This window comes from Leptidea sinapis, chromosome 3, assembly GCF_905404315.1.
Source record: "Leptidea sinapis chromosome 3, ilLepSina1.1, whole genome shotgun sequence".
Lineage (NCBI taxonomy): Eukaryota > Metazoa > Arthropoda > Insecta > Lepidoptera > Pieridae > Leptidea > Leptidea sinapis.
This window is the reverse complement of record NC_066267.1, coordinates 9,376,961-9,392,523: the sequence shown is the minus strand read 5'-3', so window position 1 is coordinate 9,392,523 and position 15,563 is coordinate 9,376,961. Positions and strand designations below refer to the sequence as shown.

The 15,563-nt window shown below is 36.8% G+C and overlaps 1 protein-coding gene across 1 annotated transcript in view; it reads right to left on the bottom strand.

Moving 5' to 3' along the window:
- Positions 1-535: 535 nt before the first annotated feature.
- The window catches only part of LOC126979613 (ubiquitin carboxyl-terminal hydrolase 5), a 32,057-nt gene continuing 17,029 nt past the window's right edge, over positions 536-15,563 (bottom strand). The window contains exons 11-17 of the mRNA XM_050829038.1: positions 14,177-14,299; positions 10,787-10,901; positions 9,194-9,307; positions 7,771-7,921; positions 7,336-7,542; positions 2,423-2,532; positions 536-1,495 (exon numbers count right to left, since the gene is read on the bottom strand). Coding sequence (XP_050684995.1) covers positions 1,433-1,495; positions 2,423-2,532; positions 7,336-7,542; positions 7,771-7,921; positions 9,194-9,307; positions 10,787-10,901; positions 14,177-14,299 — 883 coding nt within the window. The 3' untranslated portion in view covers positions 536-1,432. The remainder of the gene's footprint in view (positions 1,496-2,422; positions 2,533-7,335; positions 7,543-7,770; positions 7,922-9,193; positions 9,308-10,786; positions 10,902-14,176; positions 14,300-15,563) is intronic.

The following is a 15,563-nucleotide window of genomic DNA, read 5'->3' as shown; positions in this document are numbered from 1 at the left end:
CTCACACACTAAAGTTCCTTATTAGGCTATTTTACTAATAGCCTGTTGTTTTATTTATTACCCAGCTGTATGATTGATGTGATAAAAGTAATGTCCTACTTTGAAAATTACCTTTACACCTACATGTTTTAAAATATTTGTATTGGATACTTACTAATTTAAATAATAAATAAGAAAATATTCATATGTGGAAAAAAAACTCAGTATTTTTTTTTTTTTAAATATAGCCACAGACACTGAACTGTCCAGTCTGGACTCCTGTTATTATGGCACCCATGTACAATTATAGTTAATAACAAACATGAATCGGAAGGTTCATTGAAAATTGATATATATTTAGTTGCCACATTTTTACATCAAATTTGCTCTGGTGTTAATTTAAAAGATCTTTGTAGCTTTAAAAAATAATTCAATTCATTGAAATAGGCATAATTCTAAAGAACTAATAATTGGTCCTAAAAGTATACTTATTTCATTCTTATTTTTAAATAATATATACATACATAATATATTATATGACTGAAGAAAAACAACATTTTAAAATAATAATTTATTTCGTTGTATATAATGTATACAAATGTTGTCGTTATTTTGCCTTGGATTCCAATACATAACTTGGAACAATATTGGTAGCTAACTCATTAAACCAACAGAAATTATTGATACCTTTCTAATATGCACCCTATGATAGCAGTCTCAAAATTGCTCATGTTTCTTTAATGTTAATAAATAAGGAAGTTGTTGATTTTGGATTTTACATCATACCATATTATATCGACACAGATAATTAAACTTGACCTGAATGACTCATCAAAGCAGAGAATAAATATAAATGTTAAACAAAGAGATATTTGGAAATTTCACCAAAAGAAACTTCCTCTCAAAGGATAAAATGAGAGGAAATGGTTGAAGTCCTTTCAATCTAAGAAGCATGCAATATTATATTATAGGCTATCTGCTCCTAGGGCATTTAATAAAATTTAACCACTAAAAGGGTGAGTCAAAAACTTATTCCCTGGTTAGGATCATGCGCTAAATCTTCCTTTGTAAAAAATATTAAAAATATAATATGTCAAACCGGCCATCATAGCGTCAAACCTTAGTTATGTCAAGATTTAAAAGCTTAAGACAAATTGTTTATTCAATTTTATTTATGAAGTTATAAATATTGAAACATCTTCACTGAAAAGAATGTTATACCTCTTACACTTCCCTAAACAGAACATTTACAATAATTATTTATACAATAAGGAAAAAATCATTAGCGAGACATCAATGAAATTATGTAAAAAAAACAAGCTTGAAGTGAGATTTTCTTTAAAATATAAATATAAAGCCTGCCTTTTTTTGAGTAATTCTTGGTAAGCTTCCTTAAAAACATATTAATTGTCAACAGAATAGTTGGATAATATTATTTGGTATCAGCACATCATCACAGTCTTTCATATAAGTACAAATACCCGAGATCCTTGGGAGGGTTTTCCGAGAGAGCAACCTGCAGTGAGAAAGAATGGAATTACATATCTTTAATAATATTATTATTATGTTAGTCATATACAATCACAATTGTATTCCCAAAGAAGTAGTAGAGTGATTAGGGATTAACTTTTCTCACACTGACAATCATTCCTAGATTTTTCCACTCGCCTAACCCCTACATAGTCTATCCCCTATATTGTCTTACATATAATGAACATCGGAGAATGAAAGCTAATGCTGAAACACTTGTGTTTAAACGGTTTACCAACAACAAGTGCACTGGCTTTTATATGTGGACAAGGCATTGAGTGTATAGCCTAAACTCCTAATATTTAAATATTCACAATGCAAACAATTCAGTCAACCAACTGAGGTGAGCACACGGGGGGTACTGTATTTTGATTGGTAAGGTAATGATCGCCACATATTGTCATTGGACAAGTAATAATAACACATATTGTAAACAATAGCTACTGGCTATGTGAATTAATTTAAGATTTGAGTTCCTGAAATGGTATCTGACATTGTTCACCCTTTAATAGATTTGTTATTAAGTTAAATGGGACAAGGATTTGAGCAATTTTATTTGGTCCTTCATCTTGCCATGTCTTAGTATATTCCCAGCCTAAATGTGGAATGTCCGCCTTCTTAGGCCAAAGCACTTTCATGTTCGTTAGCTCTATAAATGATTGCAGACAATCCATGTACAGTGTTTATTTGCTATTTATATTTGAAACTAACAGTAGATAGGTCTGATAGAGCCAAAATTGTAACTAACAGTAGATGGGTCTGATAGAGCCAAAATTTCAACTGTTAAATGATTGCATGCAGCTTGCTGTGATAGAAAGACATATGGACAGCAGTTTAGTAAAGTTCCTGTTAGAGGGTTCGGGGTACCAAAAAGTACAGAATGTATATACATATGATGTAAAAACAAACAAACCTTATTGTCATTAAATATGACCCAGCGTCCTTCGTGCAGGATGTGGCATACATAGTGTCCTACCATCGTTGAGGTTCCCATGTGAGATATGAACGCCACCAGTCTGTACTCTGCAACAAACGAAAGCATCGCTTAACATTATTTATTGTTGTATAACTATTTATTTTTTTATGAAAATAAGGGATGAGACGAGCAGGAAGTTCAGCTTATGGTAATTGATACGCCCAACCCATTACAATGCAGTGCCACTCAGGATTCTTGAAAAACCCAAAAATTCTGAGCGACACTACAATTGCGCTCTTCACCTAGAGACATAAAAGGCATTTATTTTCTCAAAATTGATTCCTTTAGAATTCTTTTTGATGTCATTTCTAATATACAAGATAATAATACCGCTTCGGAAAGAAATGGCGCTCTGAGAGAGAAGAAGCGGCGCAAGAAACTTTCCTAACATTTTTTTTATGCGCTCTTTTTAATAAAAAAAAAAAAAAACAATATTGTACCTTCATTGCTACCGCTATAAAATAATCATAATCTAGTTCCAGGCTGTCCGATCTCTTAGATATTCAGCTGTAGAGTAATATGATTTATGACGGAGCCATTTTTTAATAAAGCATTTAAATTTATGTATATATAATGCCTGAATAGTGGCTGGGATTTTATTATAAAAGTGTATACATTTACTCTTAAGGCTATTATGTATCTTGTGAAGCCTACTAGAAATAGTTACAAGCAATCCCTTATTTCTAGTGTTATAATCACTATTAAGAGCAAAAAGGTGACGATTTTTGTGAACGTATATTAAGTTTTCATAAATGTACTGACAATGAACAGCAAAAATATTTATTTCTTTAAATTTTTCTTTGAGAGACTGTCTATAACCAAGCTGATATATAGCACGAACAGCTCTCTTTTGTAGAGCAAACACTATGTCAATGTCAGCAGCATGACCCCACAGTAAAATACCGTACGTCATGATGCTGTGAAAATAACTGAAGTACACCAATCTAGCGGTCGCAACTTTAGTGTACTCTCTAATCTTTCTAACAGCATATGCCACAGAACTGAGTCGATCTGCTAGTTGGGCAAATGTGAACCCCACTGAAGCTTTTTATCTAACGTGATACCCAAAAAGACCGTAGTGTCCACAAGTTCCAATTTCTGGTCATTTATAAGTACGTAGGTTTGTACCTCCGCCGTGTTTGGTGTAATGATCCGTAAACACTTGGTTTTTTTACTGTTTAAGTGCAGATTATTCGTCTCAAACCAACGCACTATCTTTGAGAGTGCATTGTTTACCTCGTCATCAATATCTGCATTTCGTTTCACTTCTAAAATAAGTGAAGTATCATCAGCAAACAATACAATCTCATGGCTATCATACTAATATAATCATAAGATGTTAAGTCTCATTTGCCTAGTAATTTCACTAGCTACGGCGCCCTTCAAACCGAAACACAGTAATATTTACACATTACTGCTTCACGGCAGAAATTGGCGCCGTTGTGGTACCCATAATCTAGGCGGCTTCCTGTGCAATGGAGCCTCCCACTGGTTCCGACAAGTAACCGCACGCGAAGGTTGAGCTCCCGCAACATTTAAGTATAAATCCAGGAAATCCTTGTTTTCCTGTTGATTTGCCGCCGTGAGATCGTAGTGATTTCTTCGTTAAGTGTCCCGCGATGCAGTGCATTGTGGTTCGCCAGCACAATCAGGCGAATATAGAAAAACCCAGGATCTTGCAGAAGAGGTGAGTACCGGCTATTCCCTTTACTTCAATGATTCCTGTTCTGTTCACCTGAGTACCCCTTTTCATTTGTGGAACAAACCCAAGAAGCCGTAACTATTGGAAAGACCTCATGATGATCGGGCGTTTACTGTAAGCCTATTTTCCTGATAACGCCCTGGGTTCACCAAGCTCGGTTGAATCTAGTCTAGTTGAGGTAGGTCAGTTTCTGTATGAGATCCAACGGTATATCTTGAATATACAATACAACATTCGTTCGGGAAGTAGGCTGCCTGTTTACTTGCAAAGGTCATGTTACAGGGACATTACTCTAACACATAGTACACCTTTTATTTTGGTCCTTTGATCAGTATTTTTTCTAAGCATGTTGTATTCAACGCTGCTTGTTTCAAATATGCAGTTTGGCTGTGGCTAAACTACATATTTGAATGCTAATGTTGCTATTGCTAACAAAAGTATTACGATATTCAAATAACTGTTAAAAAACGTTTGTGTGGTAAAGGTTACTATAACATAAATGACTTTCTTAATGATTCCACAGATTGGGAATCGAACGACCGCCCTCAGGGTGTTAAATAATAAGTACAATATTTATAATTGTACAATATTACTTTTTTTTAAAAAAGCCCGCTGAGTTTGTTGCGCCCATTCTTCTCAGATCTGAGGCATTCTTTTTGGAAAGGTGGAACCTTTGGGAAAGTGTTGTGCTTAAGAGACACTACTTTAAATCCGAGATCGCAGACCCTAGTCTCGGTAGTCCTGCCAAGGGATGACAGAGGAAGACCTTGTAAATGCGCAATAATAGAAAGAGAGACATCGGACACGACATGGATCCCAGCCAGGACTGTTGTGGGAAACTCCCAAATTGCGATGGTTCCCGTGTTTAATCCTCATGAGCACAAGCAAATCATTAGGAGGGGAACAGTGATCGGAGCTTGTGAGGAGATAGCTTGGTTAAGAAAGTGTGAAGAAGGGAGGAAGACCGTAGCTGCAAGCCAGGATGTGAACATACAAAAACTTCTGGATGGCTGTAAGGACAATCTTACCAAGCTACAGTTAATAAAAGCGAGAAATTTCCTGCTACGCTACTCCGGGATGTTCTCGAAGAACGACGGGGACATCGAAAGAACTGGTGTGGTGAAACACAAGATCGACACAGGAGACACTGTTCCGATACGGCAAAGACCAAGACGTATTTCGTTTGCACGCGAACAAGAAGTGGAAGACATGATTCGGGATATGAAAGAAAATGGTGTGATAGAACCGTCATCAAGTCCATGATGTTCTCCTGTGGTTCTGGTGAAGAAGAAGGAAGGATCAACTAGATTTTGTGTGGACTAAGAAAGATACCTTAGATTCACTTTGTGTTATGACGTGGTTGGTAGTTTTTGACTTTCAATAAGTGATGTCATATCCTATTTTGAATAAAAATATTTGAATTTGAATCACGTAATCATTATTCTAGCAGAAAACGGTGTGAAGAGTGCACGAGTCTCCATAGACTGCATTAGAATAAATCTAGCAAGATACCTAAGGTAGGCCAACCTTAGGTATAAGTAAAAACTTACTTCTTGGCTGTTTAATCAATAAAATGGTGGTATATTTAGGTTTTAAATGATGTAGGAACTCCCTTATTGCCTATACGACATGTACTCCCTGACTCAACAAGATTCCACAACGATCCATCCTGAAGACCATGTCTATGTCACATGGCAAATTTACCACAGTTTTCATGACGAAATCCCTATATGTCAAGGCTATTTCTGTGTTATTACAAAAAAAAAACATGTGTTGAACACTTGTTTTAAAAAAGTTCTATTACAAATATGTGTCTTTCTGTTGTTTAAATAAAATAAAATTAGCCTTTATTTCTCCGAAAATTTACAAAAATGCAATCTAAGTTATATCCCTAATTTCGGAGTGCCTATTGGCAAAGACCTCCTCTAATTCTCTCCAATCCTAGTCCAGTATGTACCAAGAGTATAGCTCGTCTTCCCACCGTGTTGTGGGTCGTCCTCGTTTACGCTTACCATACCAAAGGGTAATTTGCTTGGACCATTCTTCGAATTTTAAGTATGTCAGGGAATATGGAATTTTCTCTAAATAATGTTTAACGTGCAACAATCTTTAGACATTGCTTATATTATTTAAAAATGAGTTGAAGGTTGTCTATGGTGTCTCTAATGGATACATTATATTTATAAAGAAGATTTAGATTATATGAATGACAGCTGACAACTATTATTGCATTCCGTTAAATTAATTGTTCCTGTACCCTTCAGTTTATGTCTTGATTAACGGCGTTTTAGTTAAAAACTCCATTTTAGACTTCGTTAATGTTAAGTCACTGTTGTTATGTACATAGACCGCGATACAAGACATTTAGAGGCACGCGGCTGCCGTTGTGTATGTCAACAAGCTTCCACAGTGGGCCATACAACACTGACGACCAAGCCTATCCACGGCGAATTGAACGAAGATTTTCACCGCAAAATACCGTGTGAGCAATTGGCCTTAGTCTCTTCCTACTAATATCTTCCCTTTCTTGGCGTGCGTCCATGCAACAGGGGTATGGTATGGTATAGGGGCTCCTGTTTCCTGTAAACCACTTGCATTGGTCCATTTTGCGTGCAGTAATGGCCAGTTACTCCAACCAGCCCAGCTCCTTCCAGAAGTTCAGAACATTCCTGGGGTGTTCGCAGACTTCCTGGAGCGACCTCGTATTGGTTAAGGTTTTTGCCCGTTGGTTGGCCACCCCCGCACATTCCAGGATTACGTGAGCGACCGTTTCGTCTTCGGCCAGACAGCGTCTGCACTTAGAACTGTCCGTTACGCCGATTGTGAAAAGGTGTTTGTTTAGTGATGTGTGACCCGTTAGGGTGCCCACCATTATACGGATGTCATGTCTGTTGAGGCTGATAAATCTACGTGTCAGTTTGGGCGACAGTGCAGGTATCGCCTCCTTCGACTGTCTACAGCGTGCAGAAGGGGATGTCGCTATGCCAACTTAATGGCAGACAGGCTTGCCCTGGATGTTTCAACATGACAACTCTCTCTGTTATCCCTACTTAAACATTTTTCAAAATTTAATAAAAAAATATGTTTCATCCAGTGGCCAGGTCGGTGAAGGTCGTTCTATACCGGGATCTTAGACTAACAGACTTACTCTCGGCGCCGTCCCTGCAGCCCTGCTTGCGGTCGCTGGCAGGCGGCTGCTCCTCCATCTGGTCCACGTGGCTGAAGATCCAGTCGAGTGCGCGGGCCACGTCTCCGCCGGTCGCCCGCAGAGCTTGAGCCGCCTGTGCCGCCGTGAACCCCATACCCGTTATCTGTTCCACGCTGTCCGGATCCACCGGTATACTGACTCCAGCGTCTATTCAATTCAAATTTATCTTTATTACACAAATAAAATTTGAAAACAAAAGTTTATGAACGATGCGGGACTCTCGTTCCGTGCGAGTGCTCTTCCAATTGAGCTAACCGTTCGAGTGAAGTATCGTCATAAAATCTTGTATGCTTTGTTCAACTCTCAGGTTGTCAACGAAACAACAATTGTCTGCATAAAATGTATTTGCTGCAATAAAATAACATAGAAACATACCAGTACTCTTAGAGCCGGGGGGATCAAACTTGTTCGCAAAGTCCCAGTCATTCATGTGCTCCATAAGCCAGTTGGAGGCGGCCTCCATCCCCGAGTTGTTGGTGTAGTAGAGGGACTTTTTGCAGGCCTCCACCGGGAATCCCATGTCTAACTGTAAAAATAAAAAGTTTGCCCTCATCACAACTGTCTCCAAGAGGGGTGGCAGACATTATGGCTCTCCATAATGGACCTAACTATACTGCCCTGGCATCTTCTAGTTTTATCAAAACCTTTCACACTCTCTTGTGCCGTGTCCACCTAGATCGTTCTTTCCCAAAACTATCCCTCCACAATTGCCCTATAATTTTTTGTTGGTAACACTATGCATTTTTTAATATAAAAGTAGCATAATAGTGGCGGCCATTTAATTATACGTCATTAGAGCGTACATAGTACACGCTCTTGACAACATTTCATATAAACATATGTGAGATACCGCCCACTGAGAGACATACAGAGAGATAAACGGACAGCGTCTTAATAGTAGGATACCTGTTAGTTGTCTTTCTCGAACAACAACCACAACAAGGCTGAAATGTAAATGGGCAGTAATAACAATAAGAGATGGATTTTGTTTATAACAAAATGATCAGGGCTCATGTGAAAACAGAAGATGGACAGGCACATTGTGGAGATAACAGGAAGAGAACGAATGACTATTGCTACAGATGAGAAAAAATCGGAGGATGCTTTTATCCTATGAGGACGACATAAAAAACTACATAATTAATCACAATTGATTTTATAAATGTGGTATATAAATCTTAATAAATAAATTGTTGATCTTGGGGTAAGAAACCCTAAAAACGAAGGATGGCCTTTCGAGGATCGGCAAACTAAGGCGAAGAAAGGAAGAAGTCAAGGAAAAAAGATGATTGCCTCATTCTTTGGTCGGAAAGGCCATTTCGCGACAGTTGTGCTAGAAGATGGAAGGATAGTTACTGCAGATTGGTCATTGTCAATCGCTGTTTGCCTGTTGTCTTGGAAAAAATTCGACAGCAGCGCCCTCGAAGCAGGATCCTACTTCACCCCGACAATGCTTCAACACACTCCGCAAAACGGACTGTTGAATATTTGACTATGGCAGGTGTCGAGATAATGAGTCATCCGCCATACAGTCCTGACCTGGCGCCCTGCGACTTTTATTTATTCCCAAGAACTAAAGATACAATTCGAGGTATTCGGTTTACGAGCCGTGAAGATGAGGTGATAGCGTACGAAAATGCGATAGAAGAGGAACTAAGGAAGAATGGGCCTACTGCTTTTCTCAGTGGTTCCATCGAATGCGACGATGTTTATAGAGGAACGGAGATTACTTCGAAAAACAATAGAAGTATTGGCAACTTTTTTTGCTTTTATTGATCAGTACTGACTCTTCACTCACCAGTTGTGTCAGCAGATTTTCATCCAGTTGTATTGCGGGAGCGTCGGGCGCCGCACTGGGCATCAATGTCTCCCCGTCTTGCAGCCCCATGCCTCGCAGACAAGATAAGTCAACCTGCAATTAAGAATGTTAATGGGTATGTTTGTCGCTTGAAATTTATCACAATAAAGTCTGTATGTATATAAATACACTGGTCTTTGTTTCATTTTAAGATACTTGTGTGTAAAAATAATAATAAATAATATGGTTTAAAAAAATGCTCGAATGCACAATCACTCATATAGACATCACGGACGAGCAAGTAAGGACTCCGTGTCACCTTACATAAGAGTGAGGCACCAAAACAAGCCGGTAAACGTGTAAATACACAGCCCCATGCATACACTTACACTAATACAAGCCGATCGGCCGCCATTATGAGATATATTTTTTTTTTATGGAATAGGAGGACAAACGCGCGTACGGGTCACCTGTTGTTAAGTGATCACCGCCGCTCACAATCTCTTGCAACACCAGAGGAATCACAGGAGCGTTGCCGGCCTTTAAGGTGTACGCGCTTTTTTTGAAGGTACCCATGTCGTATCGTCCCTAAATCACCGCACAAGGAAGATTTGCCATCGTCTGTGACAGATCAGTTTGCGTCGCAATAAAATTGTTATAATATTTTAAAAATGCCGTCGTGCGTTGTGAAAAAGTGTAAAAACGATACTAATAAAGTATTTGTGGATATATGATTATTTAAGGGAGAAAAAATTGTGTATCTGGTACACCCCGTAACCACACACACACATAGCATAAAGGTGCTTCACTTGCTAATATCACGGCGCGGAGTCCTCCTTTTTTTACTAGTATAGACATATTTGTTATAAGTTTTCTTATTTGTACTATTGTTTAAACCATAGGCATTATTTTAGTTTACTTCAACTGTTATCTTTATAAGTCGTTAGCCACATCCAGTCCTTCTTATTCCGTATAAATATAAAATATATTGATGTTGTTTTGTTGAGCAATTTTTAAGTACCTTCATTTTTTGTAATTGTTCACTTTGTTTGTTTTGCATTCTTAGTCATAGAAAGCTAAAGTAATATTATATTGTAATTTTATGTAAAATTCTCATGTGAGTCATTTTATGTTAAATCTTATGAGAATAAATGTCTTTAAACCGAAAAATTGTTTTGATACTTCAATTAGTTACCGACATATGGATTTGTGAACATATGCGCATTTGTGTAACGTTTAAAACATATGTGTGACGTCATTAGTTAACACTCATTTATTATTATGGCGAGAGCAGGCCCCTTGTGTATTTCCAGTCATATAAACTATATGTTCATGAACTTTCAAGTGATTTGACAAACAGCCCTTTTGGACTGCTGATATAATTATCAGCTCTATAGATTCATATTACAGAGAGGCAGACCAAACAAGATGCGAAACCCATAAGAAATGGACACTTCAACATGAAGTCGCCTAGTCCTGATTCCCAAGAGGGGTTAGTGCAATATTATTTCTATTCTATAAGTTAATCAAAAACTGTTGAAGTACTTTTGAATTTAAATATGTAAATCATATAAGCCATAAGTTACTACACACCTCCCACGGCATTTCAACAGCCACATCTAACTTAGCGGGTGTCCAGTCCTCCTTTATAGTGAATTTCTTCAGTTGTATCAGCAAATAGTCCGGAAACGTTGCCAAGCGCGTAGTTCTGTGAAAATGAATTATATTATAACTAGCTGCCCCGACGGACGTTGTTCTGTAGATAATAAAAAAATACTGTTTTATAGGACTTTGCCAATATTATTTCAAAACATCAAGAATTATTTCGTAAACAATGCCCCCTGTTGTTATAATGAAATTGTTTCACAGCGGAACTGTCAAACCGTGCGTCACTAAATTTCTCTCATAGAAAATATGTCCATACAAAACAAATATTGAAAATAAAAATAATTATGGGTCCCAAATCGAAATAAAAACTATCCTACCTCTCAAGTTGGACCAAACTGCACTCCATGAAGTAATCCCCATCGAAATCCGTTCATTACTTTAGGAGTCCATCGCGGACAAACAACGTGTTACGTAATTAATATATATTAAGATTTATTATTATTGATACGCTCTTGTTATTAGGCCTCGTTGTAAAACGTTGCAATAAAATCGTCGTAATGTACGTTAATGTCTCGCCGCTTTAGAATTTATTTAAAATTGAGACAATGAATATTATGCAGATCTAGCGACGGATGTGACAGTTTAGTATTCAAAATCCTAAGGAGCTAATGCGAAGCGTGGATTTCTGTTTACGATTTGTTTAATATAATTCGGTATCAGTTTCACGTTGGTTCCTAAAATTTTCTGACGTTTGCGACATTCGTTTTTTTTTTGGTTTCTTCGTCCATTATTAGGATAGGGCCCGTACAGCCGTATTCGTTATTTAATAATAAAATTGTCAAAGACATCGTTGCAAGATTTTTACAATATTGTTCTTTCTACAAAGGTAAAATAGCACGAGGAATAAATAATTTTAAGGTTGTCAGGCCAAAGAAGTATAATTTCTTGTGTGCATACATAGGTACACATACACACACTTTTTTAACTTGCTGTATCTCCGTTAGAGATTTTCTTCTTCTTCTCGCACGGTTAACTAGTCTATACGCTAGTATGTTCTAAGCCTGTGGTTGTGGCCACGATTCATACAATCGTATCGAAATATCGGCTTTATATATATAACACTAGCTGCCCCGACAGACGTTGTTCTGTAGATAGTAAAAAAACAACTGTTTTATATTTCAAAACATCAAAAATTATTTCGTAAATATGCTCCCTGTTGTTAGAATGAAATTGTTTCACAGCGGAACTGTCAAACCGTGCGTCACTAAATTCTCTCATAGAAAATATGTCCATACAAAACAAATATTGAAAATAAAAATATTTATGGGTCCCAAATCGAAATAAAACTACCCTATCTCTCAAGTTGGACAAAACTGCACTCCATGAAGTAATCACCATTAAAATCCGTTCATTAGTTTAGGAGTCCATTGAGGACAAACATTGTGACGCGAGATTTATATATATTAAGATAGTATCATCAGTAATAACTTCAATTCATTATCAAAACGAAGCCTTTACCTTTAAACAGCAACATTAATATTTATAATATAATATAGTATTTTCAAACCACACAACCGCAGTCAATTTTATATTTAATGGTGCGCTTGCGCCCGCACGTTTTTTTTAATGAAAATAAGGGACGAGACGAGCAGGACGTTCAGCTGATGGTAATCGATACGCCTTGCCCATCACAATGCAGTGCCGCTCAGGATTTTTGAAAAACCCAATAATTCTGAGCGGCACTACAACTGCGCTCGTCGCCTTGAGACATAAGATGTGAAGTCTCAGTTTGCCCAGTGATTTCACTAACTACGGCGCCCTTCAGACCGAAACACAATAATGCTTACATATTACTGCTTCACGGCAGAAATAGGTGCCGTTGTGGTACCCACAATCTAGCCGGCATCCTGTGCAAAGGAGCCTCACACTGGTAAATTTTATTTATTTATTTGTATCCAAGGTTATCTTGCCGTTATTTGATCGAAGTTGTTAAGATTTATTTATTTATTTATTTAATTAAATTGCGTTACATGCGAATTAGTTACTAAACAAAATTGTAGTACTAAATAATTATCAAATGCACCTCGTAATAAGGCATAGCAATGAACGACAGAGGGGCAGACATTCAAATATATTTTTCCTCTAGGTATTCATTAATGGAATAGTAACATTTTTCCAAAAGTAACATTTTCAAAGAGGTTATGAATTTTTTAATATTGTTTTCGGCTTTTAAGTGTTCTGGTAACTTATTATAAATTTTAACTGACTTTGGGTAGGGACCTGAACTGTGTAATGTTAATTTAGAGTTAGTTTGCATAAGATTATTTTTATAAGGAGGTGTGTTGTGCCGGGGCACGTCTATGATTTTAGTGTATAGATTTGGGTGTTTTCTTACAAACTTACATATTTCGAATATATATGTGCACGGTAATGTAAGAATATTTAGTTTTTGAAAATGAGGTTTGCAGCTTTCTCTTTGTTTAATATTTGCAAGCACACGAATACATTTTTTCTGTAAAATAAAGAGTTCGTGTGCATCTACACTGTTAATTAATTAGATTAAGTAAATTTATTTTTATTTTATTTATTTATTATATACAGACACTTTATCACATAATATTACATAATATTTGGTCCCTACACTAGGCGTAGCCTGTCCTGCAACAACCATCCTAAGGTTAACAATATGAACCGAAAGGTCAAAAAGTGCACTCTGTATATGTGTGTGTCTCTGGGTGTGTGTGTATGTGTGTGTGTGGGTGTGGATGGGTGTGAGTATCTGATTAATCATGTTACAAAGTTTGAAAAACATTACATGAACGCTAAGCTATCACTTTAAGAATAGCTTCCATGTCTGCATAAGTGAGTGTGTGTAACCATCTCTGTATTTTAAATTTGACCTGATGGACCGAGCAATTTTTAATAGTTCATTTTAAATTTACCTTGTTGTATATATATGTATGTAAGAATGGGCTAAATCTACTTGCAAATGTTGTATTTATTATTGGTGTTGGAATCTTGTACGAACGGCTATCTTGTAGGTTTTTATAATTAGGCAAATTCAAGAACTCCTTATGCATGCTTGTCATAACACGCAAGATAAATATACCTCGGACAGAAAGAAGTTCTAAGTCTTTATATAGTTTATGTGTTGGGTATCTAATAGGTTTTTTAAAAATCACTTTAAGGACAGCTCTCTGTGCTCTTTCTAAGAGTATCATGTGTGAAGTAGCCGCCCCTCCCCATACGGTGATAAAATAAGATAATACAGATTGACCGATTGCAAAATAAATGGTTTTAGCAGATTTAAAGATGCCGAAGCGCGTAAGTTCTTAAAAATATAGATCAGCTTGCGAAATCTTGTGTAATACCAACTTGTGCGCTGTGACTTTTTTGTTGAGTGCCGCACTGAAGAACATCTCCACAGACTCCTCCTTCATGAAGCTTTCCAGGCAAGAGGTGAATGGTATGTGAGGCCTTATGACTTGCGAAGGATCACTGGAAATATTAAAGATATTAAGCGAGGCAGTTGCATTCATTGTGAAGAGCGAGTTCAGTTTTGGATTTGTCCAGAAAGAGATATACATACATATATATAAATATCTATATATATATATATATATATATATATATATACTGAATTGCTGTTCGTTAGTCTCGCTAAAACTCGAGAACGGCTTCGTGGCTGGTAATTTTGGTCTTTAAATATTTGTGGAAGTCCAGAGAATGTTTAATAGGTGTATAATGTAATGCTCGGAATTTAATGAAAAAATAACGATATATGTATATATATACTAGCAGACCCGACAGACGTTGTCCTGTACACTCATGTTAAATTTGAAAAATATATATACATATAAATAAAATTGGAGTGTCTGTTTGTAATATTGAAATAACCGTTTTTTACTACATGTTAATGAATATATATATACGGTACATATACCAAAATAACATTTTTTTACAATTTTTTGTTTGTCTGTCTGTTTGATCCGGCTAATCTATGAAATGGCTGGACCGATTTTGACGGGACTTCTATTGGCAGATAGCTTATGTAATAAGGAGTAATTTAAGCTACGTTTATTTTAGAAAAATAAAGTAATGTTTCAATGTCCAAGAAACTGTTTGACTCTAAAAATAATTTATATGGCAAAACAACTTTTGCCGGGTCAGTTAGTATATCTAATATATACAATTCTCATGGCGCGGTGTTTGTAGTTAAACTCCTTCGAAACGGCTTGACCGATTCTCATAATATTTTGAGTGCATATTGGGTAGGTCTGAGAATCGGACAATATATATTTTTCATCCCCCTAAATGTTAAGGGTCCACGCCAATTTTGTTTTTTAATTTATTTGACTATGAGTCAGCATTAAAAAATACATTCAACTCCAAATTTTCAACCATCTACGATCCACAGTTACTTTTGCATCGCGATTTTTATATCGCCAATACAACGTCTGCTGGGTTAGCTAGTATATATATTTACTAGTGGACCCAACAGACGTTGTCCTGTACACACGTCTTAAATTTGCAAAATCTGTCCAGCCGTTAGGAGGAGTTCACTAACATACACATAAGCAGGAGAGTTATATTATATGGAAGAAATCGAGAATCTAAACCAATCTCAAATTCACTGAAACAAACAAAAAAATCATCAAAATCGGTCCAGCCGTTTAGGAGGTAGTTTACTTGTGAATCTAAACCACAGTGAATACACACAGAAAGTTTCATTAGAATCGGTCCAGCCGTCTAGGAGGAGTTC